At 48.8% G+C, this 27,804-nt stretch overlaps 1 protein-coding gene across 1 annotated transcript; it reads left to right on the top strand.

The window, feature by feature from the left end:
- Positions 1 to 304: 304 nt before the first annotated feature.
- Pip4k2b (phosphatidylinositol-5-phosphate 4-kinase type 2 beta) lies at positions 305 to 27,804 on the top strand. The gene is made up of 10 exons (XM_090350740.1): positions 305 to 580; positions 11,874 to 11,971; positions 14,890 to 14,986; positions 19,184 to 19,336; positions 20,832 to 20,978; positions 21,768 to 21,806; positions 22,223 to 22,336; positions 25,228 to 25,486; positions 25,942 to 26,045; positions 27,681 to 27,804. The coding sequence occupies exons 1-10, from the start codon at positions 422 to 424 to the stop codon at positions 27,759 to 27,761; spliced, it is 1,251 nt and encodes a 416-aa protein (XP_090206866.1). The 5' UTR covers positions 305 to 421; the 3' UTR covers positions 27,762 to 27,804.

The raw sequence follows: 27,804 nt of genomic DNA, 5'->3' as shown, positions 1-27,804 counted from the left end.
CGCCGCCATCTTGGCACCAAATCGGGGCTTAGGGGGCCCGGGCAGGGAGTGCTTCCCGCAGGGTTCCTGTGAGGTCTGCCGGGCCCCCTTGCCCTCCCAGCCCCTGGCTCCCACCCGCGCTCCGGCGTGCGGAGGCTCGGGGAGGAGGCCGGGCGGGCCGGACGGGCGGTACCATCCCGGCGGGGAGGACAGCGCGGGGAGACGGCGGCGCGCGGCACCGCCCGGGGGCGGAGTGCGGCGCGGGGAGGGCGGGGCGTGGGGCGGACGGAACCACCGGGGCGGGGTGGGGAGGTAACGGGACGGGCGCGACCATGGCGCGGTGAGGCAGCGGGGGTGGGGATCGGTCCGGGGGAGGCCTGGGGCCGCTGGCTTGTGTGCCGTCTCCGCCGCCCCCCGCTTCGCCGCCGCCGCCGCCCCGGGCATGTCGTCTAACTGCACCAGCACCACGGCGGTGGCGGTGGCGCCGCTCAGCGCCAGCAAAACCAAGACCAAGAAGAAGCATTTCGTGTGCCAGAAAGTGAAGCTATTCCGGGCCAGCGAGCCGATCCTCAGCGTCCTGATGTGGGGGGTGAACCACACGGTAACCAGCCCCCACGCGCGCCCCTCCCACGCCCCCGGCCCTCGCCCCACGGGGTCCTGTGGGTGACGCCTGCCAGCCCTCACCGAGCCACTGGCATGCCCGCCCGCCCACCCTCGCGTGCCGTCGGGCCGGGCGTGCACTCCCCGCACGCCACGCGAGGCCTGGTGCCTCGGGGGTACGCGGGCGCCTTTTCCCCTTCCCTGCAGCCCCTCTGGTTTCCTGCGTCGTGTGCTAGCTTCCATCAGCTCCTGGACCCCCCGAGGGGAGGCCTGGGTGCAGTGAGATCGCCTTCGTCGACCCCTCCGCCCTCTGGCAGCCCACCCTGTGGGTTGCATGTGTATTCCCCCTTGTCCCTTACAGCCGGCTGGCCATGTCATTATCCCGTTGACAGCACAAGTGGCCTGCCAGCATAGTCCTGTTTGTGGTCGTTTGCTTGGTGTATAGCAGCTCAAAGTTTCCCCGTCCTCCAGACCTCCTTTCCCTTGAGTGTGGAAATCCTTGCTGGGTTTCTTTTTGTTGCTTCTTAAACGAGGTGCCATTAATTAATTAAAGAAGCGCAGGCCTCCTTGAGCCACAGGCACTTTACCGTGCTCCCCTTGAATGAGAAGAGTGAATGTAACCATCTGAGACAAGTGAAAGGCCTGATGATCACAAGGATTAGTCATAGTAAAAGTAATGTGTCTTCCTTTTCTGTGGTGTTCATTTCAGAGACATTGCCTGCTGGCTTCCCCTCCATCCTATGGTTTTCTAGGATATGATAAGGGTGATTACTGTCCTAGCTGAAAGGTCCCTTGGGTCCCTGGGTGCTGTGAGATTGTCCAGTAGCTTCTGCCAGGAAGTTGGATCTGGACAGTGTTTGGACAGATGGCTTTGCTTAGGCGCTGTTTGTTTAGGGTCTGTCTCCTTCCTCATCCAGCCACTTGCTCCTTGCCTTCTCACCATTTCCTTTTCTTTTTGAGTCTGTGTCTTGGGAATGAGCAGTTGCAGGAAAAGGCCCTGAAACACTTAAGTGCTTTGCCAATCGAAGTTTGGAATGAGGAAAAATATGAAGCTTTAGGTTTCCTATGGACTTCCAAAATCTTTAGGCTCTCATAAGAAGAAATATGAAGACCAAGGGGCCCAAGACCAGCAAGACTTTGCTTTGGTAGAGGAGCAAGAGCCTTTGGAGACTGAGTAAGCGTAGTCTGAGCCAGTGCTTTAGATCTCTCTTCCAGTCTAGAAAAGCACAAGATAGTCCATGTGCGGTCCTTGCTGGTTTCTTGGCTTGGGGCAGGGTCCCCTTTTCAGTACCATCCCTGGGGTTGGTGAGTGTCCTAAGGAGGTAGGGCATTCACTGGTGTAATGCATAGACCTCTAGGCACCGATTCGGGCCAGTTGTCCAGCAGAGGTTGTCCCTTCTGCTTCTTGCTGCCTCCAGGGGTATCTGACATTTCTAGGGAAACTGGGTCATCAAAATGTGAACCCCGTGTCCCTCTCTGGAAGTCAATCCTTTATTTGTTCCACATCCTCTTCTCACTAGAAAGCATCCTGTCTGTGTAGAGAACTAGTAGAAGCTTGAGGGTCAGGAAATGATGGCTAGCTGGAAGGTACTTTGGGTCCTTTAATTTCACACATGAGACAGAGGCCCTGGGAAGAGGAGTAGCTTGCCAGTGGTCACAGTCAGAGATGTAGCTCATTTGGTGGGACCATGGGAGATGGGTTGGTCAGTGGCAGCTCTTCTGTTCCTTTCTCAGCAGCCGCAGCCCAGGGGAGGTGAAAGCCGGAATGTGTTTCATGCTGTGCATCTGTGCTGGCTAGTTCACAGGCATGGTACTTGGTTTTCTAATGGGTAGGCAGTGAGTCTGCCCAGATGTGGACATCGAATGGAATCCTCTGAATGGCAGGTGGACACGGTGGTCACCGGCTTTCTTTGCTAACTTTAAGGAAGTTTGAGGGCTAGCTGGCAAGCCTCGACTTTAGGTATGCTGACGGAGCAGGTGGCTGTGGCAGTGGTAGTGTGCTTTGAACCATTGCTTTGGACAGGCATGTTTGGAAGTCAGTTTGTCTTGTGTTTTTTTTTGTTGTTGTTGTTGTTTGTTTTGTGACTGTCATGGGGCTTGATCTCAGGGCCTGGGTGCTGTTCTGAGCTTTCCTGCTGAAGGGTAGTGTTCTACCACTTGAACCATAGCTCCACTAACAGCTTTTTGGTGGTTAATTGGAGGTAAGAGTCTCATGGAATTTCCTTCCTGGGCCAACTTCTAGTCTTGATCATCAGATCTCAGCCTCCTGAGTAGTTTGGATGACAGGCGTGGCCTATTAGCACCTTCCTGGTCTCATGTTTTATGGGTTCATTCCAGCCTGCAGCAAGGATAAGGTTCATTCTCTGGGAAATGGAGACATCCCCACAAATAGGGTATAAAATCTTGAAGTTTCCCAGGGCGTTGGGACCACCTTGCTTTTAAATTGCTAGCCTTCCTTGCAAAGTCCCCTTCCTTTAGAAGCCTGCTGTCACTGCTTTTGCCATCTGAGTTTCCAGTTACTACCCTTTCTTTGATTCTTAGTTTGTTACTCATTTGGGCATCTAGTCTGGCTGAACTGTGGTGGACTTTATCATCTGTGCGGGATGGATGTCTCTATTGATAGCAAGAGCTGGTCATCCTTGCCTGAGCCCATCAGTTGGTTTCTGGGTAGAAAAGGGAGGCCTTGAACTTAGTGTTGTTATAGGAGCTCTCTGGAGGAGGCATGTGGCCCCTGACCTGTGTGGAAGAAGAGTGTGTTGGAAACAAAGGGGATAATCAGAAGGCTTTGGAAGTGTCAGGAGAGTGCAGTGTAGTTCAGAGGATCTGAAGTTAAGGAATAAATAGATGCCTTTGGAAGGATCACTGAGGCCAGGGAGGCTAACTTTGGTCATTTTAGGAACCAGATATGATTGTTGCCTTACCAGGGTGGTCAGAGAAATGGGGCAGTGCATGGTAACTGTGTGCTTACTCCTTGGAGAAGCTGCCAGATTATTCTCCAGGACAGCTACATACCTCATGGTTGATTTCTACCTGAAGTCCAAGAGGGTTCTAATTTCTCAGTCCTTGTCAATAGTTGTTACTATCTTTTTTTTTTTTTTTTTGCCAGTCCTGGGCTTGAGCTCAGGGCCTGAACACTGGACTTGGACTTTCTCAAGGCTAGCGCTCTACCACTTGAGCCTCAGCACCACTTTCGGCTTTTTTCTATGTATGTGGTACTGAGGAATCGAACCCGGGTCTTCATGCATGCTAGGCAAGCACTTTAACCACTAGGCCAAACTCCCGGCCCCAGTTGTTACTATCTTTGAGTATAGATATTTTGATGTGTTTGAAACAGTACCTTATTGTTTCTTTGACTTGCTTTTCTCTGATTACTAATTATACTAAACATCTTTCCATGGCCTTATTGACCATCTACACAAAGAAAAGAATCTCAGGGACAACAGCCAGGTGCTGAGTTCAAGCCCCGGGACTGGCACAAGACAAAACAACAACAAAAAATAAATCTCATAGTTATCTCAGCCTCCTGAATGGCTAGGATTACAGGCCTGAGCTATCAGTGTCTACAAATTAGTCCCAGGGCCTGGCACATGCTAGGAAAAATGCTATTAGTGGGTTATATCTTTGCCCTTTCCTTCCACTAGTTTTGAAAGAAAGTAGCAGAATTTCTTCATCTGGAGAGGGGTCCTGAAGAAGAGTCCCTGCATTGGTTATTTTTGAGTTTCACTTTATGGCCTAAGCTGTGATTCTCCTATTCATGCTTGCTTGGGAGGATGACGGGTGCCTGCCACCAGGCCCAGACATTGTTCAAGATGTAGTTTGCTCTCACAGACTTTTGCCTGGGCTGGCCTCAAGCAGATCCCAGGATGTAAACCTCTCTAGTAGCTAGGATTGTGGGGTGGAGCCCTTGAATAGGCTGGCCTGGATTGCCATATGCCTTGTGCTTCCTAGGTCACTAAGATGACAGTGTTTCCCACTACTAGGTTGACAGACAGGTACCACTGACCCCAACCATTGGTCAAGACGGAATGATTATTATTATTATTATTTTCAATAGTTATACAAAGGGGTTACAATTCAACATTTATGAATATGATGCATCCTGATCAGTGTTACCCAGGCTTTTAAGCCCCTTCCTTTTTTTTTTTAGCCAGTCCTGGGGCTTGAACTCAGAGCCTGGGCACTGTCCCTGAACTTCTTTTTCTCAAGACTAGCACTCTACCACTTGAGCCACAGCGCCACTTCTGGCTTTTTCTGTGTATGTGGTACTGAGGAATGGAACCCAAGTCTTCATGTATGCTAGGCAAGTACTCTACCATTAAGCCACATCCACATCCATAGCCTATCTCCTATATTTTCTTCTAACAGGTTTTTTTTTTTTTTTTTTTGCCAGTCCTGGGCTTGAGCTCAGGGCCTGAGCACTGTCCTTGGACTTTCTCAAGGCTAGAACTCTACCACTTGAGCCTCAGCACCACTTCTAGCTTTTTTCTATGTATGTGGTACCGAGGAATCGAACCCGGGTCTTTGTGCATGCTAGGCAAGCACTTTAACCACTAGGCCAAACTCCCGGTCCTCTAACAGGTTTTTAAAAGTTTTACTGCCAGGTCTGGTGGCTCATGCCTGTAATACCAGCTACTCAGGAGGCTGAGATCTGATGATTGGGATTTGAAGCCAACCCTGACAGAAGAGTCCTCATGAGCCTCTTACTTCCAATTAACCACTCAAAAAACCAGAAGTGAAGCTGTGGCTCAAGTGGTAGAGCACTAGCCTTGAGCACAAAGCGGCTCAGGGACAGCACCCAGACCCTTGAATTCAAGCCCCACAGCCGACCAAATAAATAAATAAATAAATAAATAAAAGTTTTACTTTGTTGATCAGAGCTCTGAACCTGAGCTCTTACCCTTCCAGCAATTTTTTTTTGTGTGTGTGCCACTCCAGGGGCTGGAACCCAGGGCCTGAGTGATTTCCCTAAAGGTTGGCACTCTACCATGGACTTTTTTTTTTGGGGGGGGGTTGGTCATGGAGCTTGAACTCTGGGCCTGGGAGCTGTCTCTGAGCTCTTCAGCTCAAGGCTACTACCCTACCCCTGGAGCCACAGCGCCACTTCCAGTTTTCTAGTGGTTAATTGGAGATAAGAGTCTCACATTCTATAGTACCCAGACTGGCTGTCTTTGAACCGCCATCCTCAGATCTCAGCCTTCTGAGTAGCTGGGATTACAGGCTGAAGTTGTAGAGCACAAAGAGGCTCAAGGGCAGAGCCTAGGCCCCAGGTTCAAGCCCTAGCACCTACAAAACAAAACGACAACAAAAGGCTTACCTTTCTGGTGTGCTGTCCTAAGCTTGATATTCCAGTGACTTTACAGTCTGTAATGTACTCCTTTAGTATTGAGGTGAAAGAGACTAGCCAGGAAGCAAAGGCACATGACTATTCATGCTTCAAAGCTTTCTGATTCTCCAGTGGTCTCTGTGGCATCTGAGATGTCCCAGTCTGGCTGACAGCCTCAATAGCTAACTTCATCCTTCTTACCCTTCCTCTCGACTATGAGGCTTTGGCATGGTCGCATCAGCCTTCCCACCTCGGCTGCTTGTCCTAGCACTAGCCATCTCAACGTTCTTCTTCCTTCCTCTCTCCCTCCCTCCCTCCCTCCCTCCCTCCCTTCTTCCTTCCTTCTCTCCCTCCCTCCCTCCCTTTCTTCCTCCTCTTCCTCTTTTGCTGGTCCTGAGGCTTGAACTCAGGGCCTGAGCACTATCTTTAGACTTTCTCAAGGCTAGAGCTCTATCACTTGAGCCACAGCACCACTTCTGGCTTTTTCTATGTATGTGGTACTGAGGAATCGAGCCCAGGTCTTTGTGCATGCTAGGCAAATACTACCACTAGGCCAAACTCCTGGCTGGCTTTTTCCTAGCCAGTACTAGGGTTTGAATTCAAGGCCAGGATACTGCTGTTCCTTAGCTTTTTTTGATCACTTGAGCCACACCTCTACTTCCAGCTTTTTTGTAGTTAATTGGAAATAAGTGTCTCATGGATTTTCTTGCCCTGGCTCACTTCAAACTGTGATCTTCAGATGTTTAGCCTGTCCAGTAGCTGAGATTTTAGGTGTGAGTGAGCCAATGGCAACCAGCATATGTGTGTGTGTGTGTGTGTGTGTGTGTGTGTGTGTGTGTGTGTGTGTGTAACAAGACCTTACTATGTAGTTTGGCTGGTCTAGAACTCATAATCCTCTTAACTTGTCCTCCTCAGTGCTGGGATTATGAGCCTGTGCCATCACTTCTCTCCCTGCTCTTTTGTACCCATCCCTCTTTCTACTCCACATCTATAAGCAGCTGCCATGTGTCTGTGATCATGTTAAGGACATAAGGTTAAGACAGCGTTTCTTCCTTGATATAGAATGATCAAAAGTACTAGCTTTCTACTGTTAGCCGATTAATAGAGGTGGTTGTTATTTATTTATAGTTATAATGTGTGTGCTTGGCTTTCCTGTAGCATTCCCACTTCCTTTTTCTTACCTCTACCTCTACCTCAGTCCACCCCTGCACTCCTGTGCACAATCACTGTTCCTAAAGTGAACAGTGTATTTCTTTTCTTTTTTTCTGTTCAATTCTGGGGCTTGAACTCAGGGCCTGAGTCCTGGCCCTGAGCTTTTGTGCTCAAGGCTAGCTTAAGCCATAGCTGTATTCCCGGCTTGCTTTTTTGGTGGTTCATTGGAGTTAAGAGGCTCACAGGCTTGCCTGCCTGGGCTGGTTTGAACCATGATCCTCAGATCTTAACCTCTTGAGTACTTCGGATTTCAGGTGTGAGCCACCAGGGTTTGGCTTCAAGTATCTCAGATGTATTTCTCTGCTGCTTCCTATAGCAGTCAGCCCTCATTCCTATTCCTGGGCACACTCAGTCGTATGTGAATCTGTTTTCTGTCCTCTTTTGTGCACAGCAGTATTGCTCTTATATGTATATATCACTTGCTGTCTGTCTTCCCATCCAAATGGAGACCACATCGCTGGGTTTTTGTATTCCCAACCCTGCCACAGAATCAATTGAAAAGAAGTTTGACTGAGATGTACTCCACATCGGAAGGCACTCTATGCCAGGCTGAGGAGTTTAAAGCTTTACCGTACAATTGGTGAGAAGCCATGGAAGATTTTTAAGCAGGGGTGTAACACGATCTTGTAGATTCCTCCAGTGTCAAGTGCTCTTGGCACTGCCAGGCAAGGCTTAAGTGCCCTGTTTCTAGCCTGGTAGGCGAGGGCTAGCTAGGGTCTGCCTCTCTGATCATGCCAAACTCATCTTCCTCTGAAGACCTTTGCTGGTTCTGATATCTGTGTCCATTCTCTCAATTATATGAATATTGCTTTGATTTCAAGTGATACTGTCACTCTGTTCTCATCCCTCTAGGAAGATAAGAAGTCTCCTATTTTTTCCTATAAACAACACCTCTAGCCCAATCTCCCCCCTCCCATACACATCTAGCAAAGGATGAAAAATAGAGTGGCTATTTAAATAGGTACTGTTCTATTGAAATGGAATAAAATTCTCTGGCATATGAAGTTTTGAACAACTAACAAATAAATAAACAAAAAAAAACAACAAAGTACAGCGAATCCCTAGCGTGAATCGTATACTGTGGCTTAGTTGGAAAAGGGAACAGGACCAAGTATACGGAGTTCACACACACATCGTGTTCAGTAACATATTATGGAGCTGAAATGTCCTGTTATTGGGCCATATAATCAGTAATAAAAATGAGTTGGTAGCTAAGAGCTGACCAGTTTATCTAATTTCAATTGTGCTTCAGTAAGTGACTCCAAGAACTGAGGCATAGAACATTCCTGAGTGTTCATATTAGAATAATTCATTCTGGCTAAAGGACAGTTTCTCCTTCTCAAGAAAGCGTTTTAGCCTTTTCTCATTTCTCCAGTATCAAGTCCTGGTCTTGCTATCAAGTTTAAATGTGTGTGTGCAGATACTATGGCTTAAACTCAGGGCCTTGTGCTATTGTTCAGTTTTTTCATTCACGGCTGTCAGTGCACCACTTGAGCCCCTCCACCTTTACCACCACCCTCTCTTTCTCCTCCTCCTCCTCCTTCTTCTTTTGTTGCTGCTACTGCTGCTGCTGCTGGTGGCTATTTGAAGAGAAGAGTCTTGGTTTCATTTGTCTGGGCTCTGAATCTCCATTGTCAGATCTCAACTTCCTGAGTAGCTAGGATCATAGGTGTAAGATTTCTGAGCTTAGCTCTATGTTTTAGTGTTTAACCCTGAATCAATTTGTAGCAGGTGCCGTAACATTTTGGGGTAAAGCCATATGCCCACTGAGCTAGTGGTTTGTTCTTTCTAGCATGGAGGAATGAGTCAGAAAAATCAGAATTGAGCCAGGTACAGTGGCTCAAGCCTGTAACCCTAGCTACTTGGAAGATTGAGATCAGAGGATCACAATTTGAGGCCAGCCCAGACAAAAACGGTCATGAGATGCTATCTTGGCCAGTGTTAAGGCATGGTGGTGTGCACCTGTCATTCCAGCATCATAGGGAAACACTGACAGGAGCTTCATAGTCTAGGTTAGCCTGGGCGAAAAAGTGGGATCTTATCGAGAGAGAGAGAGAGAGAGAGAGAGAGAGAGAGAGAGAGAGAGAGAGAGAGAGAGAGAGAGAGAGAGAGGAAGAAGAAGGAGGAGGAGGAGGAGGAGGAGGAGGAGGAGGAGGAGGAGGAAGAAGAAGAAGAAGAAGAAGAAGAAGAAGAAGGAGAAGAAGGAGAAGAAGAAGGAGAAGAAGGAGAAGAAGAAGGAGAGGAGGAGGAGGAGGAGGGGGGAGGAGGGAGCAGAAAGGGCTGATAGAGTGGCTTAAGTGGTAGAGCAGTGCCTAGTGAATACACAGCTCTGAATTCAGTCACAATACTACAGGAGGAGGAGGAAGAGGAGGAGGAGAAGGAGGAGAAAAGAAAGAAAAAAAAAAAAGGAAGAAAGAAAGCAGAGTTTCCTAACAAACTTGAAGCTCTTTATCTCCATTTTATCTATTTTTGTGATGTAGCCTAGGCCAGCCTCAGACTCTCAAACCTCCTGTCTTAGCCTCCCAAGTGTCTGCTTCCCCTTTAACTTTCAGAGCATTAACTCCCAGGCTAAATATTGCCAGGAAAAGGGAAGTGGGATAGCCACCACGAATTGTTTCTGTTGGCAGAAAAGTGAGGAAGTGGTTGGTTTCCTGTGCAGGCACAGATTTGACGATTGAATTCTCTTGTGAGCACCCCTAGATGGGGTGGCTTTTTTTTTTTTTTTTTTTTTTTGCCAGTCCTGGGCTTGAGCTCAGGGCCTGAGCACTGTCCTTGGACTTTCTCAAGGCTAGAGCTCTACCACTTGAGCCTCAGCACCACTTCCGGCTTTTTTCTATGTATGTGGTACCAAGGAATTGAACCCGGGTCTTCATGCATGCTAGGCAAGCACTTTAACCACTAGGCCAAACTCCCGGCCCATGGCTTTTTTTTTTTTTTGCCAGTCGTGGGGCTTGAACTGAGGGCCTGGACACCGTCCCTGAGCTTCTTTTGCTCAAGGCTAGTACTCTACCACTTGAGTCAAAGCACTAGGCAAGCACTCTATCACTAAGCTGCATCCCCAGCCCTCAGATCGCTTCTTTTCATGTCCCTGACCCCGGGTAGCCTGTGATTTCTTTGTAGATTCCACTTCTTGAGTTTCATGTGTATGGGATCACTGAGGGTACTTCTTTCGTTCTTGCCAGTTTTTGCCGGCAGTGTATTTGTTTCTACCCTTTTGCCCCTTCTCCGTACTCATCCACACCTCCACCTTCTTCCACTTCCCCGGGCAGAGTGAGTTTTTTACCACCTCTGGGAAGGCATGGTTCCCAGCCCAGTTACCATATTAACTTGAACTTCTCTGACATTTCTAAATTAAGAAAAAAAAGGGTTGCCACATAAAAAGGGCAGCAAATTAAATGCCATTTTCCCCATTTATGACTCTGGAGGAGCCTTAATGACCAGTAAGTTATACCCTCCCTTCCACATGGGGCCTCAGTGAGATGATAAGGAAAGGATGTGGGAGACACAAGGCTGTGCTCCCCACCCCCAGTCCATTAAGTCAGGACTAAGATTTCCTCTGTAAATCCCGAATGCATTAGTGGCAACTGGGCTGAGGGTCAAATGTCAAATACTCGGCTGTGATGGGTGAGGACATCTGTGGCTAATTAGACCACTAATTGGCTAAATGGGATGGGGAAGGCAGGATCTACCCTCAGCTCCTTACCAATGACAAGTCAGCTCCCTATCCAGGAGGCAGCTCCCTGAAGGGGGATGAAAGACACTGAAAAGGTTTGCTTGAAGTAGGGGTGAGATACCTCCCCTCCCCCCAGCACAAGAAGATCACACACGGAACCTATCTTGCTTTCATCCAGGCTAGACTGAGCCATGGCCCAGAGGTCTACCCGGCTGCTCACTCTAATCTTTTAGTTTTGAAGAGATGAATAACGCCACACAAACCCACTCGTTTTCATTAATATGTTGGAGAATATTTATTCACTGATCCATTTGTTATTACATTGGAAAAAATACTTATTGAATACCTGTCATGTTGTTGCCAAGCACTCAGGATTCCCTAAAAATCAGTTGGATGATTTTAATATTTAAAAAAAAAAAACTGAGACACACAACTAAGCCCAGGCTGACATTGAACTTGTGCTCCTGCCTCAGCCTTCTAAGTGCTGGAATTATAGGCATACACTGCCATACCCAGACTTGTTAGATGATCTTTGCATAGAAAAGTCAGTAATGTGGGATCAGAAGTGTGGCCTGGTGGTAGAGTTCAATTCCTGGAACCATGTACACAGAAAAATCAGCAAATGGTACTGTGGCTCAAGTGGTAGAGTTCTAACTTTGAGAAAGCTAAAGGGCAGTGCCTAAGCTCTGAGTTCAAGCCCCAGGATTGGCAAAAGAAAGAAAATCAGTAATATGAGCTTTTGTAAACCTACCTCCTCAGGAAGCTGAGTCTGAGGGTCCCTGTTCAAAGCCAACCTGGGTAGGAAAGTACATGAGACTCATCTCTAATTAACCACCAAAAAGCTGGAAGTAGAGCTGTGGCTCAAGTGGTAGAGCACCAGCTTTAAGTGGAAAAAACTAAGGAACAGTGCCCAGGTGCTAAGTTGAAGCCTCAACTTTTTGGTTCAACACCAAAAAAAATTAAAATAAGACCAGTAAAAATAAAGTCAGGGAAGGAATCTGAATGGCTATAGCAGTCTGCAATGTTGAATGCGATGATGAATCAAGTGGCTTCTCGTGTGAGAACTTCTTTCCCTTTACTTTGCAGATCAATGAGCTGAGCAATGTCCCTGTCCCTGTCATGCTGATGCCTGATGACTTCAAAGCCTACAGCAAGATCAAGGTGGACAATCATCTCTTCAATAAGTAAGTGACGGATTGCACATGGGCTCAGGTGTGGTGGGCAGCCTGCTCCTTCATCTTCTACAGCAGATCAGTACCTGGCAGAGTGAAACAATGCCAACAAACCGGAAGGGAAAATGCATCCATTGTGTGCCTTTCTCTCTCTAATTGCCTTCATCTCCTTTATCATTCTACTTCTTGTGTCCCGTGGGGCATGTGGCTGGCATGTGACTAGCCTCTGACCTGAGGCCATATCAGGGGATTTACCTTGATTTGGGGTAAGATAGGTATGTTCCTGGCCTGGGGGGCAGCTATGCCACCCTCTTCCCCCCTCTCCCACTGGTTGTGTGCACAACATAAAAAGGACTGGTGGGGGGCCGGGAGTTTGGCCTAGTGTTTTGAGTGCTTGCCTAGCATGCACGAAGACCTGGTTTTGATTCCTTGGTACTACATACATAGAAAAAAAGCCAGAGTGCTGAGGCTCCAGTGGTAGAGCTGTAACCTTGAGAAAGTCCAAGGACAGTGCTCAGGCCCTGAGCTCAAGCCCAAGACTGGCAAAAAAAAAAAAAAAAGGGCTGGTGGATTGGCTTATGTGGTAGAGTGCTTGCCTAGCAGGTGGGAGGTTCTATTGTCAAAAAAGTAAAGGTGGGGGTTAGGAGGAGCCGTTATTTCAAGTGGTTCTTTCCCCTCATGGGAGCTGTGAGATCAACAATCAACTTAATGGGAAAGATGATGATTTGTACCAGCAAGCTAGCAAACAAGGTTTCATAAAGATGGATCGCACTCAGCTGACGGCGCACCTCCCAATACCAATCACTGTAGCTACATCCCAGAGAGAGCTGGGCAGGGCTTCCTGTCCTGGCTGTAACCATCTTGAGGATGTTTCCATAGGAACACCTAAGAGGAGGGGAGAGGCCCTTTAATGAGAAAGATACTTCAGAGACTGGTCCTCACACTCAGCCGGCCTTTACTTGCTGGGAAATATCCCCACCCCCACCCCTGCAGTAACTGTAGCAGCTATGATTTGGGCCAACACTAGAGCTCATTTCCTAGTGAATGCAGAGGTTGTTTTTTCCTTAAAATTTTATTGAAGGACAGTAAGCACAGAAATGTACAAATCTTAAGTATAGATTAATGTTTACAAATTGAAGAGGTGAATTAGGTTTAGGTTGTTTTTTTGTTTTGTTTTGGTTTTTTTTTTGTCTTATTTGTTTGTTCAGGCCCTGGGGCTTGAAGTACAGGCCTGGGCTCTGTTCCTAACTTTTTTTTTTTTTTTTTGCTCAGGGTTAGTGCCTTATCACTTGAGCCAGAGCTCCATTCCTGGATTTTTCATATTTTCAGATTTCAGCGTGCTGAATTAGCTAGGATTACAGGCCTGAGCTACCCGCACCTGGCTGAGAGATAAAAATTTTATAGTTTTACATGCTCAGAATCACCTGCAATGTTAAAAATGCAGATTTTTTTTTTTTTTTTGCTGGGCACTAGTGGTTCATACCTGTAATCCTAGCTACTCAGGAGGCTGAGATAGAATGATTATGGTTTGCAGCCAGTCCAGGCAGAAAAATCCTTGTGAGATTCTTTTTTTTTTTTTTTTTTTTTTTTGCCAGTCCTGGGCTTGAGCTCAGGGTTTTTTAAGCACTGTCCTTGGACTTTCTCAAGGCTAGAGCTCTACCACTTGAGCCTCAGCACCACTTCCGGCTTTTTGCTATGTATGTGGGGTACTGAGGAATTGAACCCGGGTCTTCGTGCATGCTAGGCAAGCACTTTAACCACTAGGCCAAACTCCTGGCCCCCCTTGTGAGATTCTTAACTCCAGTAAACTACTCAAAAAAGCCAGAAGTGGCACTGTGGCTCAAGTGGTAGAGCGCTAGCCTTGAGCACAAAGAGGCTCAGGAATAGTGCCTAGGTCCTGAGTTTAAGCCCCCAGGACTGGCAAAAAAAAAAAAAAAAAAAGCAGATATTTAGTCTGGAGATGGTGATTCAGGCTCATCATCCCTGCTACTCAGAAGGTTGACATTGGAAGGATTGAGGTTCAAGATCAATCCAGGCAAAAAGTTAGCAAAACTGCATCTGAACATAATCTATGCATGATAGTGCATGCTTGTCATCCCAGTTATTCAGGAGTACAGGTAAGGAGTACAGCAGTCCAAGGATGGCTTGGCGGAAAAAAATGTGACCATATCTGAAAAATAATTAAAGATGGGAAAAAAAAAAAAAAGGCCAGGTACTGATGGTGCCTGCTTGAAATCCTAGCTACTCAGGAAGCTGAGATCTAAGAAATGCAGTTCAAGCCACCCTGGACAAGAAAGCCCATGTGACTTTTTAATTAACCACCAGAAAACTGCAAGTGGCACTGTGGCTCAAAGTGATAGAGTGCTAACCTTGAGCTAACAGGCCATCAGTGCTGTTTTTCGTTTGTTTTTCATCTTCAGTTACTTTTCAGACGAAGTCACCTTTGAGCCACAGCCCCACTTCCGGTTTTCTGGTGGTTAATTGGAGATGAGAGTCTCATGGACCTTTCTGCCTGGGCTGGCTTCGAACTTTAAACCTCAGGTCTCAGCATCTGGAGAAGCTAGGATTACAGATGTGAGCCACTGGCACCTACATTTTTTTTTTTTATTTTTGCCAGTCCTGGGGCTTGAACTCAGGGCCTGGACACTGTCCTTGGATACATTTTGCTCAAGGCTAATACACTGCCACTTGAGTCACTGTGCCACTTCTGGCTTTTTTTGTGTATGTGGTACCGGGGAATCAAACCCAGGGCTTTGTGCATGCTAGGCAAGCACTCTACCACTAGGCCATGCCCCCGACCCCCGCACTTCATGTCAGATTCTTCAGATCGATCCTGATAATCTGAGAATAACACCTGGAAGAATTCTGATGTCAAAATTAAGCTGAGCAAGGAGCATCTGGCAAAGCTGTGTATCTCTGCTTTCCCCTAGGGAGAACCTCCCCAGCCGCTTCAAGTTCAAGGAGTACTGCCCCATGGTGTTCCGGAACCTCCGGGAGAGGTTTGGGATTGACGATCAGGATTACCAGGTACAGGCTGTCTTGGCCAAACCTGAGGGCTCAGGGGTGAAGGGGCACCAGCCAGCCACAGAACAAGTGGAGGAGAAAGAATATTGCTGTCCTGTCTGCCTTCCTCAGCCCCAACAGTCTCCCCAGAACTGGTGGACTCTTGGAGGGAGCTGTAGAGATGCCTCCCGTGCTTCCGTCTCTGGGAGGGAGAGGGCTGTGCAGAAACCGCTTGATCTCATTCTAGACTGAAGAACCCTGACCTTCATAGTTTGATTTCAAAGAGAGAGAATTGTTGCCAGGGAGAGATGAGGCCTCTTAAAGCAGGTAAGATAGATTAGAAGAGGAAGACTTCCATAATAGTGAAACCTCCTGCTGGGCATGCGTGTCACCCCCTGAGCTTGTCCCGTTCCTGGAGGTGGGTACAGTAGGACAGCTATCCTTTTAGGGGTGGTGTGGTAGAAGTCACTGGTCTGTTGGAGGAGTCAGCTCCAGCATGAGGATATTAGAGACGACTCAAAACCCATGGTTTCTGGGCCAGGAGTTTGGCCTAGTGGTAGAGTGCTTGCTTAGCATGCACCAGGACCCAGGTTCGATTCCTCGGTACCACATGCATAGAAAAAAAAAAAAAGCTAGAAATGATGCTGTTGCTCAAGTGGTAGAGCTCTAGCCTCGAGAAAAGCCCAAGGACAGTGCTCAGGCCCTGAGTTCAGTCCCCAAGACTGGCAAAAAAAAAAAAAAAAAATCCATGGCTTCTGTCCCTTCTCCAACTTGTTTTCCTTGGGCCAGCTTCCCTGGCAGACACCCCTGTGTAGCTGGGGAGCATAACTGTCCTTCAGTTGATATGGGGAGAAAGACTGTGAACAGTATAATGCAGTTGAAACAGATTCCCCCATCCTTTCGAGCACTCATTCCTGCCTTGCTTCCTGAGATACCTTTCAGAGTTCACAGGAGTAGTGTGAGCCTGGTAAATGGTCCTTCCACGCCTCCCTCCACTCATCTCTCCATTCTAGTGGGCTTGCATGTAGAGATGAGGGTGAAGAGGAGCTAGGGACTTGAAAACCCAGACATATCTGTGTCTGTGAAGTACTCAGGGAGCCAGGCGCCTGTGGCTCATGCCTGTAATCCTAGCTATTCAGGAGGTTGTGTTCTAAGGATTGAATTTGGAAGCTAGTCTGGGCAGATAAATCTGAGGGATTCTTTTTTTGTGTGTGTGTGGGCTTAAATTCGGCCTGGGTGTTACCGCCCTACCCTTGAGCAAAGCCCCAATTCCCTTTTCTAGAGGTTAATTGGAAATAAGAATCTCAGGTCCTTTTGTGCCTGGGCTGGTTTTGAACCTTGATCCTCAGAGCTCAGCCCCCAAAGTAGCTAGGATTACAGGTGTGAGCCACCGTGCCGCGCCCAGCTTGAACTCAGGACCTGAACTCTGTCCCCGAGCCTCTCTGCACTCAAGGCTGATGCTTTACCACTTGAGCCACAATGCCACTTCCAGCCTTTTCTGTTTATGTGGTGCTAAGTAATTGAACCCAGGGTTTCAGGTATGCTAGGCAAGCACTCCACCACTAGGCTACATTCCCAGCACTAAACCTGAGAGATTCTAATTGCCAGTTAACTACCAAGAAGCCAGAAGTGGTGCTGTGACTCAAGTGATAGAGGGCTGGTCCCATTATCACACACACACACACACACACACACACGCACAGAAGAGGCCCTCCAGCCCTGTGTTAAATCACGACTCCACAGGGCCTGAGCTTTTCTGAAAACCCCTTGCCACTTTTGCAACCCCATATTGTTTGGCTGCTTTCCCCGACTTTGGTTCCGTCGCCGCCTCCTCGGCATCTGCCTTTTGCCTCTGATAGTCTTGTGGCACATGACTGCTCCAGGCTGAAATGAGGGCAGGGAGGCCAGTGTTCAGGGACTGGACACGTGGCTGGTCAGAAAATGCTGTTGGATGCGAGGCAGGGCCCAGCTCTGCCTCCACCGGCCTGCAGCCTTCAAGTCTTAACTGGTAGAGGGCCACACGAGAAGGGTACTCACATGGCCTGCTGGGCTTTTCCAGGTTTGGAGCACCCCACTTCAATGGATGCTCAAGTTGGTACCTTTGCCAGGGCATATCCAGAGCTCCTCACCCTTCCACACTTAGTTTCCCTATGAAGAGGGTGCCATTCCGCCATGGATCCTCAGGAGAAAGTATGGAAGCGCTTGGAGAGAAGCATTTCTCTGAGCAGATCCCCATCAGTGCGGTCCTGGCAGTCGGGCAGCTGGGAGCCGTCTTAACGGGCTGAGAACCCAGTTTGCCCTTGATCTGCTCACATCTTTCTCCGCCCTTCCTGAAGCTCTTCTCTGACCCCAAAGGGAGGCGACCTTGAGGAAGCCAAGGCAGGGGCCAAGGCAGAAGGCTCCAGAACTGCCTCCCAGTCCTCCACAGATGAGTGAGCAAGGCAGAGTTGAGATCAACCTTTAACTCTGGGGAGGGATTCTATCATCAGAGCCAAAACAGGGAGAAGAAGTGACTGTCAATCAGGTGTCAGTGGCTCATGCCTATAATCTAGCTACTCAGGAGGCTGAGGTCTGAGGATCATAGTTGAAGATAACCTGGACAGGAACATCTATGAGACTTTTTTGGGGCAGCGGGGTAGTGGGGGGGCACAGAGCAGTCCTGGGGTTTGAACTCAGGGCTTGGGCACTGTCCTTGGACACTTTTTGCTCAAGGGTAGCACTCTGCCACTTGAGAGACAATGCCATTTCCCACATTTTCTGTGTATGTGGTACCAAGGAATCGAACCCAGGACTTCATGCATGCGAGACGAGCACTCTATCACTAAGGTACGCTCCCAGCCCTCTGTGAGACTTTTATTTCAATTAAATGCCAAAAACTCAGAAATGGCTTAAGTGGTAGAACACCAGCCTCGAATGGAAAGGATAAGGGACAACATGTAGGCCCTGAGTTCAAGCCCCAGTACCAACATGTACACATATACAAAAAACTGTCCAAGGCCAGGAGTTTGGCTTAGTGGTAAGAGTGCTTGTCTAGCATGCACGAAGACCCAGGTTCGATTCCTCAGTACTACATACATAGAGAAAGCTGTATGTGGTGCTGTGGCTCCAGAGGTAGAGAAAGCCCAAAGACAGTGCTCAGGCCCTGAGTTCAAGCCAGGACTGGCAAAAACAAAACAAAAACAAAAACACCTGTCCATTCTCTCCTTCTATTATTTTATTTATTTATTATTTTTTGAGTGTGTAGGTCATGAGGGCTTGAACTTGGCCTGGGTGCTGTCCCTGAGCTCTTCACCTCAAGGCTACCGTCCTACCCTTGAGCCAAGCCCCACCTCCCGTTTTCTAGAGGGGTTAATTGGAGATAAAAGTTTCAGGTCCTTTTGTGCCTGTGCTGGCTTTGTACCTTGATTCGAGATCTCAGCCTCCTGAGTAGCTAGGATTGCAGGCGTGAGCGTCCAGGCCCAGCCATTCTCTCCTTCTGCAAGACCTTTTACATTTTTCTTAAGTTTGGTCTTCGTTATCCTAGAGTCTGGACAGTCCACTTCCTTGTGTTTCAGGAGATTGCTCATTGAAGTTTGCATTGCTGAGAGGGTCGAGTTTAAGTCCCAGTCCTTTCACACTGGGCCAGTTTTAGTTTGTAAGTCGCTGGTTTATGGGATCAAGATGGAAGGGGATCCTCTTGCTATCTTAGTCTGAGATCAGGAACAGGTGGATTAAGAGCAACTTACATAGTCCTGGAGGCAGATTTTAGGGAGGTTATGAACACCTCTTTGGGAATTAGTCCATCTATAAGAAAAGATAGCGTCAGGGCCGGGAGTTGGCCTAGTGGCAGAGCGCTTGCCTAGCATGCACAAAGACCTGGGTTTGATTCCTCAGTACCATATACTTAGAGCCAGAAGTGGTGCTGTGGCTCAATTGGTAGAGCCCTATCCTTGAAACGCCCGAGGACAGTGCTCAGGCCCTGGGTTTAGGTGTCAGGACTGGCAAAAAAAGAAAGAGAGAGAGAGAGACAGAGAGACAGACAGACAGACAGACCGACAGACAGCATTGAAGTCCAGAGTCCTGAGGCTGGAGGTACAGTGCTTGCCTAGCACATGTGAGGAGGCCCTGGATTCTAGCCTCAATGCCTCAAAAAGGAACAAAACTAAATATGGAAATTCTGGACTCCCCCCTCCCTCCACTCCACCCCCATGCAAACCAGCTGTTTCTGCCTTGGCCCCTCAGAACTCAGTGACACGAAGCGCTCCCATCAACAGTGACAGCCAGGGCCGGTGTGGCACACGTTTCCTCACTACCTATGACAGGCGTTTTGTCATCAAGACTGTGTCCAGTGAGGATGTGGCGGAGATGCACAACATCCTAAAGAAATACCACCAGGTATGGTGAGTCCCGAGCCTGGGTGATGGAGGATGGGTGGGAGGAGGTACATGGGCCGAGGTGGGGCCTTGGGGGGAGGGCCAGGTCCTCTCTGGAAACGGCAGATGCTTCCCGATAACTAAATGGTGACTCAGTGTCAGACAGAAGGCTTGTTGCTCACTCAGGCCTAGCTGCACAGCTTTTGCAGCTGAGTTGCCAAGTTGGTTTGCTGTCCCTGAGTTCTTTTGCTCAAGGCCACTTTGAGCCACAGCTCCATTTCTGGTTTTTGAATGGTTCATTGGGGTAAGAGTCCCATAGGAACTTTTCTGCCCCTACTGGCTTTGAACCAAGATCCTCAGATCTCAGCCTCTTCAATAAACAGCTAGGATTATAGGTGTGAGCCACCGGCATGCAGTTGGCAAGTTTTTACACTCTGGAAGAGGTCCTGCGAGGCTGTTTCCTTTCCTGTTCTCTCTCTGCACACATCTGGAGCGTGCCTAGGAGGAAGAGAAGGAATACCGAGGCTCCTCCAGAGCCTGCCCGAGTCCTCTCTCTGGGTACCTAGAAGGGATGAAGGGAGTTACAGCACAAACCCAGAGGCAGGAGCCATTGGGGAATCAGAGGCGGACAGCCTAACTGGAAGATCACAATGGCTTCATTCCAGGGACTGCTTCCCTGACCTCTGATACTGGATGCCCTTCCACTGTGGGGACACTACCAGTACCAGTAAGAACTTGGAGCATGAAACTTGTTTGGGGGGGGTGGAATGTAAACCCAGGGCCTCCTATGTGCTAGGCGAGCACTTTACCACTGAGCTACATCCTTAACCCTCTTGCTTGGCTGTTTTGCTCACAGCTGGCACTCTGCCACTTGAGCCACACTTGCAGTTCTTGCTTGTTAATGAGAGATAAGAGTCTTACAGATTCATCTGCCAAAGTTGGCTTTGAATCTCAGTCCTCAGATCTCAGCCTCTTAAGTAGCTAAGATTATGAGCCACTGGTGCTTAGTGGTGGAGCCATTCGCCTGTCTGACTGTGAGATCCTGCTTCTGCAGCCCCCTTCTGCCCCTTCACAAACACATTCTTTCACTTTCTTCCTCTCCCTGCTCTACTTGCCTCTTGTTATTTTGAGGGTTTTTTTCAGCCAAAGGCTGGTGTTCTACCACTTGAGTCCCACCTCCAGTCCCACCTTTTGATGTTTTGGTGTTAGACTGGCAGAGGAGAAACAAAGTTTGGCTCCTTGGTTGTCTTGAGGTAGAAAGCTCTTGGAACACAATCTTGGGTGGAGTCCCTCAGGGACTCTGCACTCCTGACTCAGCTCCCCTGTCACTGTACCATGCAGCTGGGGTTGGGAGTGGCTGTCACCTATTGTTAAGAATGAGGAACCCCTATTACTTCACAAACCCATTTGGGAAACCATTAGTCTGGAGGTGGAATCCTGGGGAACCAGGGAGACCCCCATCCATCAGGGTACCTCATGCTCCTTAGCCTTTCCTCTCTCCCTGCTTTCCATTCTAGTTCATCGTGGAGTGTCATGGCAACACCCTTTTGCCACAGTTCCTGGGCATGTACCGCCTGACCGTGGATGGTGTGGAAACCTACATGGTGGTCACCAGGAATGTGTTCAGCCATCGGCTCACTGTCCACCGCAAGTATGACCTCAAGGTAATGAGCTGTGCGCCCTGTGTGAGGCTGGGAGCAGCTGCTGCTTCACCTGCACAGAACGGGGAAAGCTGAGTGCGTGGCGACTATAGAATCACTCTGCCTGCTTCTTGTCAACCAGAGTCTGAGTTCAGCCGACAGGGTGCCACATGCGAGTAACAGTTGATGCTCCTCAGCTTCTGTCTGTGGGATGTGCATGCCTGGGGCAGAAGGATGGGGACAGGCTGTGTAGAATGACAGCACAAGTGCACTTCTAGGCATGGAGAAGGACACCCTTGTGCCCGTGAGCCAGGGGGCCCTGTGGCCCTGTTACTCTCCCACTACTGTTAGCATCCTGTTTTCTTAGCATCCCGGCAAGGCCTGTGCTTCTCTGCTCCCAGGACTTCATAGACATGGCTTGTATAGGTTCCTCTCCTAGTAGGCCTGCCCTTTCCCTCTTCCCCTCCCCCTGCCCACTTCCTGTTTCCTTCTGAGCTCAGGAAGTCAGCCTGGCCTTGTGTCACTTGACTGTGTGAGCAGGTAACATCATTTCCCCCTGCACACTTACTCTGCTGTGATGAATTATGTAGCCATCGCTGGAAGGAAGGTTGTGAGAGGGTCTGCAGCGGTGTTGTTGCTGAGTGCCTGCTGGAGATCTTGTCCATCTCTGGAAGTCACTGTGCCCGAGGGTGGACCAGTTCTGCCTCTTGGCCCCTTCCTTTATCCATCGCCAGCTCTCCCCCAAAACTGATGCACCTTTGCTTGCTCAAGGAGTTTTCCTAGCAGGACTTCTGATGACTTTTATCTTTTCAGGGTTCTACTGTTGCCAGAGAAGCAAGTGACAAGGAAAAGGTACGCTGTGAAAGTGTGGAAGGGTCACTTGAAATCAGAAACACCTTTGGTCAGTCAGCCTATCTTGTCATTTCATAGCCCTGACACCCACTGAGCCCAGCACCCAGACATGCAGCATGTCCTCTGCTCTCTAGCTTTCACTTCTTCCCTTATTCCCTGGGTTCTTATGGTGATGGTTTCCATGATAATGAGCAACCTGAAGCTGCTAATCTAGGCCCAGCAGGAAAAGATCCTCTGGTTAGTTGTCTTGTTTAGCATTTGCCACCTATTACTCTCCCTACCTGCCCTGAGCCCAGGCCTGTGGTTTCCTGTACTAGGATTGAGGAGCAGAAGGAGCGTCTCCTGCCTGAGTTTCCCCTTCCCCACAGTCTACGTGAGTCAGCTGGCCTAACCTAGCTGTGATATCATTCTCCCAGGCCAAGGATTTGCCAACATTCAAAGACAATGACTTCCTCAACGAAGGGCAGAAGCTGCGTGTGGGGGAGGAGAGTAAAAAGAACTTCCTGGAGAAACTGAAGCGGGATGTTGAGGTACTCACTGACCCCTGTTTTGACCCTGGCCCAGAGGGATTGCTCCTGAACCAGGGCAGGCACCTCTGTAACCTGTAGAAAAGTGGAATTGAAGCCGGGCGCGGTGGTTCAGGCCTGTAATCCTGGCTACTCAGGAGGCTGAGATCTGAAGATCTAGGTTCAAAGTCAGCCCGGGCACAAAAGGACCTCAGACTCTTATCTCCAATTAACCTGTAGAAAAGGAACTGGGCTTTGCTCAAAGGTAGCAGCCTTGAGCTGAGGAACTCGTAGACAACACCCAGGCCCAGGGGGAGGGTGATAGCCTTGAGCTGAAGAGCTTAGGGACAGTGCCCATGACCTACCAAAAAGAAAGAAAAGTGGAATTGAGTCCTTTCTGACAGCTCAGACAAAAGAGCAGTGGTAGTGTGAGCCTGGTGGACGCACGTTATTGCCCATACCCAAAGCTCATGTAAGTGGACATTCTGGGGTGTCAATGGAACATTGGTAACCCAGCGTGGAGCCCTTTTCCTGGTCTAGTGCCTTCCTCAGGCTCCCCTTCCGGCAGTGTCCCTAAGGGAGTGGAAGGGTATCCAGCATCAAAGGGGCAGATAGCAGCCATCAAGATTGCTCTACCAGGCTCTGTCTGCCCCTGAATCTCCACTTCCCCAGCAGGTTTCCGGTCATGATGGAACTTCCTGTGGAGCAATTCCTCTGCAGGAGACAGATGTAGTCTTCTGGACTCCTGGTAACTTAGTGTCACCAGTGCTGGTCCTGGTTGGGCCTGGTACATACTAGGCCAGTGCTGTACCACTTAGCTGTATCCCCATCCCCAACCTCTGTTGGTAAACAGGGAGCTGGGTGTGATGGTTTGCCACAGAACTCCTAGCACTTGAGAGGTTGAGATCTGAGGATCTTAGGATCTCAGATCTTTAAAGCCAGCCTGGGCAGACACATCTTCAAGATTCCTATCTTCAATTAACAAGCAAAAATCCAAATCTAGAGGCATGGCTCGAGTGGTACAGTGCCAGTTGTGAGTAAAAATGCCAAATGAGCATTTGAGGCCTGATTTGGGTCCTCCATAACCTTGAAAACAAAGATTTGGGGGATATTTTTCTTGTTTTGTTTTGTTTTTGGTAAAAAGAAAATGCAGATGTTTTCTGACTTATGATAATTTAAACATTACAGTGATACGGAGTGAAATATACAAAGGAGAAAACATGTTTTGAATTTTGAGCTTTGCTTTGCTGGTGCTAAACAGCAGGACCTCTCATAGTGCCATGTGATCATGAGCAGAAACAGCTCAATTTCCCCAAGGGTGTATGCTACAAAATAACTGCCTGCACTCGCTTGTTAAACAGGTGTTACTGATTTTGTCCAAATGTGGGTTCATGTAAGTGTTCTGAGCATGCTTAAAGTAGGCTCACATATTGATTAGGCATATTAGATCCTTCCTTTCTTTCTTTCTTTCTTTCTTTCTTTCTTTCTTTCTTTCTTTCTTTCTTTCCTTCTATCCTCTTTTCTTTCTTTCTTTTTTTTTTTTTGCCAGTCCTGGGGCTTGAACTCAGGGCCTAGGCACTGTCCTTCAGCTTTCTCAAGGCTAATGCTCTTCTCCTTGAACCACAGCACCAGTTCTGGCTTTTTCTGGGTATGTGGTACCAAGGAATCAAACCCATGGCGTTGTGTTGTGTATGCTAGGCAAGCACTCTACCACTAGGCCACACTCCAGGCCTAAATAATGCATTTTTGTTGTTGTTGTTGTTTTTCTTTTCTTTTTTATTTTTTGCTGTATAGGTCAGGCTGACCTTGAACTTTCAAATCCTCCTGTTGCTGAGTGCTGGGATTACAGGTGTGTGCCACCATCCCCAGCTTTAGATGCATTTTTGTCTTAGGATGTATTCAGCCTACAGTAGGTTTATTACCATTGTGTAAGTCAAGAGGCATTTGCATAATATCTATTGTCATCATTTTCTTTTTGGTTGTTTTGGGATTTGATCTCAGGACCTCACAGTTTCCCTACCGTGTGAGAGCTACACTACCACCACCACTACTGCTTCTTCTTTCTTCTTCTTGCCAGTCCTGGGGTTTGCCAGTACTGGCCCTACAGTATTTATAATCTTAACCAATTTTGTTATTGTTGTTGTTTTTGTGGGACTGTGAATTCTGGGCCTGAGTACTGTCCTTGAGCTCTGAGGCTAAGATCTGAGGATTGTGGTTCAGAGCCAGCCTAGAAGTGGAAAGTCTATGAGACTTTTATCTTTAATTACCCACCCCCCCAAAAAAACTGGAAGTGAAGCTGTTGCTCCAAGTGGGAGAGCGCTAGCAAAAAAAGCTCCAGTGGGGCCAGGAGCGTGGCCTAGTGGTAGAGTGCTTGCTTATCATGCATGAGGCTCTGGGTTTGATTCCTTGGTACCACATACACAGAAAAAGCTAGAAGCGGTGCTGTGGTTCAAGTGGTAGAGCGCTAGCCTTGAGAAAGCCCAAGGACAGTGCGCAGGCCCTAAGTTCAAGCGCCAGGCCTAGAAACAAAAAATGCTCAGACACACTACCCAGGCCCTGAGTTCAAGTCCCAAGATCACCACCAACAACTAAAAAGCTAGAAGTTGACTGGGGTTCAAGCACTTGCCTTGAGCAAAAAAAGCTCAAAGACAGTGTCCAGACCCTGACTTCAAGCTCTAGAACTGACATTAAAAAAAAAAAAATTTAATCATCCAAAAAAGCCACAAGTGGAGCTGTGGCTCAAGTGGTTACAATGCAGTAAAAACAACACAGGGACAGGGCCCAGGCCAGAAACAACAACGAAACAAAACAAAAAAACAACAAAGGAAAGCTTTCCCGCTTTTGTAGCTTCTGCTGGGATGTCCTGTGTAACTCTTCTTCCTTGTGTCTCCGTCTCCCCATCCCTCTCTCCCCAGTTCCTGGCGCAGCTGAAGATCATGGACTACAGCCTGCTGGTGGGCATCCATGATGTGGACAGGGCTGAGCAGGAGGAGATGGAGGTGGAGGAGCGGGCAGAGGACGAGGAGTGCGAGAACGACGGGGTGGGCGGCAGCCTGCTCTGCTCTTATGGCACACCACCAGACAGCCCTGGCAACCTCCTCAGCTTCCCCCGGTTCTTTGGCCCTGGCGAGTTCGACCCCTCTGTTGATGTCTATGCCATGAAAAGCCATGAAAGTAAGTTGGAGCTTGAGCTCTGCCCACCTGGCCCTGCTGGCCTTGTGGATTGGGGTACCTGGGGCTGTCTGTCCCCTGCCTTATTCCTTGCCAACTCTGGCCATCATCTCCTTCCTCTCTCTGCTTGCACTGGGTGACTGGGGCATAGTTCTGCTTTGCTTCAGGAATAGAACCAACTCCATGTGCTCCATGTATATTGCCAGTACCAACAGATGTGCATGTGCGTGTACACACACGCGCGCGCACACACACACACACACACACACACACACACACACACAGGAGGGTGGCTATGAATTCACCTGAGATAGAAACAGGAGAGCTCCTGAAAAAAAGAGCCTGCATTTACCCTTCACTCCAGAATGAGGGCAGCCTGAACCTCATGTGAAGGCTCGGGGTGTGCCCTGGCCACGCCCTGCCACCACTTTCCTTTCTGGTTTTGCCGCCCCCCACAGGTGCCCCCAAGAAGGAGGTGTATTTCATGGCCATCATTGATATCCTCACCCCATACGACGCGAAGAAGAAAGCCGCACACGCCGCCAAAACAGTGAAACACGGGGTGAGTCTTGCCTCGGGGTGCTCCTACACCCCACACTCCACACCCAGAAAGGGAGCCCTGGCCTCCTGCCTCTCCCCGCAGCCTGCCTGGCTGCCCCTCCCTCTCGGGATGAGCACACTTGTTTCCCGTCCTCTCTAGGTGAGCTCAGCCGCGCGCCGGCCCCCTGGGGCTGCTGGCAAGCCAGGCATCTTGCTGATCCGCCAGGAATAGCTTTGTTTATGCACTCATTGCTCCCCACAGACCAGGCTACTCAGGACTTGGGGCTACTGTTTTCCACACACAGTTCCCAGAGTCGTAGGGCCTCTTTGCCACCTCTCCACCACCTTCTCTCTATCCTAATGCATGAATCACATCAGAGGAGTTGGGGCCAGGACAATTCTGGCGTACTTTTTGAGGTGACCTGCCTAACCTGGGACTCTGACGTTCCCGAAGTCTGGGTACAGTGAGGTATAGCTATCATCTCAGTCCTTGGGAGGAGAGGCAGGATTAAAAGTTTAAAGCCAACCCGGGCTACATAGTGAAAGCCTCTCTCAAAAAGAAAGAAAGGGGGGCCAGGAGTTTGGCCTAGTGGTGGAGTGCTTGCCTAGCATGCACGAAGACCCAGGTTGGATTCCTTGGTACATAGAAAAAAGCCAGAAATGGTGCTGTGGCTCAAGTGGTAGAGTTTTAGCCTTGAGAAAACCCAAGGATAGTGTTCAGACCGAGTTCAAGCCTGGGACTGGTGCAAAAAAAGGAAGGAAGGAAGGAAAGGAGAGAGAGAGAGAGAGAGAGAGAGAGAGAGAGAGAGAGAGAGAGAGAGAGAGAGAGAGAGGGAGAGAGAGAGAGAGGGAGAGGGAGAGAGGGAGAGAGAAGAAAAGAAAGAGGCTGGGAGTGTGGCCTAGTAGTAGAATGCTTGCCTAGCATGTGCTTGGTACCACACACACACACGCAAAAAAGCTAGAAGTGGTACTGTGGCTCAAGTGGTAAACAGCTAGCCTTGAGAAAGCTCAAGGGTAATGTCTAGGCCCTGAGTTCAAGTCTTAGGACTGGCAAAAAAAAAAAAAAGAAAAAGAAAAAAAAAGGAAAGGAGAGGAAAAGGGGGGGCTCACACTTGTAATCCTACCTACTCAGAAGGCTGAGATCTGGACTGTGGTTCAAAGCCAGCATGGGCAGGAAAGTCTGTGAGACTCTTATGTCCAGTTGACCACCAAAAAAGCCTGAAATGGCTCTGTGGCTCCATGTGGTAGAGCACTAGCCTTGAGCACAAAAGCTCCCATGTCCCAGGACCAGCACAACAACAACAAAAACCTGAAAGAGAGAAAAGAAAGAAGCTGGGCATGGTAGCTCATGCCTGTAATCCTAGGTACTCAGGAGGCTGACATCTGAGGATCGAGGTTCAAAGCCAGCCAGAGCACTAAAGTCTGTGAGACTCTTATCTCCAATTAACCACCAGAAAGCCAGAAGTGGTGCTGTGGCTCAATGGGTAGTGTGGTAATGTGGTGGTGAAGAGCTCAGGAACAATGCCTAGGCCCAGAGTTCAAAGTCCATGATCCACAAAAAGAAAAGAAAAGAAAGGATTCAAAGGGCTTTCAAAGCCCAGGCCCTCCCCTCCCTTGGTTAGGGCTGAGGAGCTGACCAGTGTCTCTCGTCTCACAGGCTGGAGCGGAGATTTCGACTGTGAACCCCGAGCAGTACTCCAAACGCTTCAACGAGTTCATGTCCAACATCCTGACGTAGTTCTACCTTCAGCCAGAGCCAGTTGCTGGGAATGGGGTTGGGG

Source organism: Megascapheus bottae, chromosome 17 (genome assembly GCF_031878675.1).
Source record: "Megascapheus bottae isolate mThoBot1 chromosome 17, mThoBot2.hap1, whole genome shotgun sequence".
In the NCBI taxonomy this organism is placed as follows: domain Eukaryota; kingdom Metazoa; phylum Chordata; class Mammalia; order Rodentia; family Geomyidae; genus Megascapheus; species Megascapheus bottae.
Note: the sequence above shows the minus strand (reverse complement) of the source record. Positions and strands in the feature narration are given on the sequence as shown.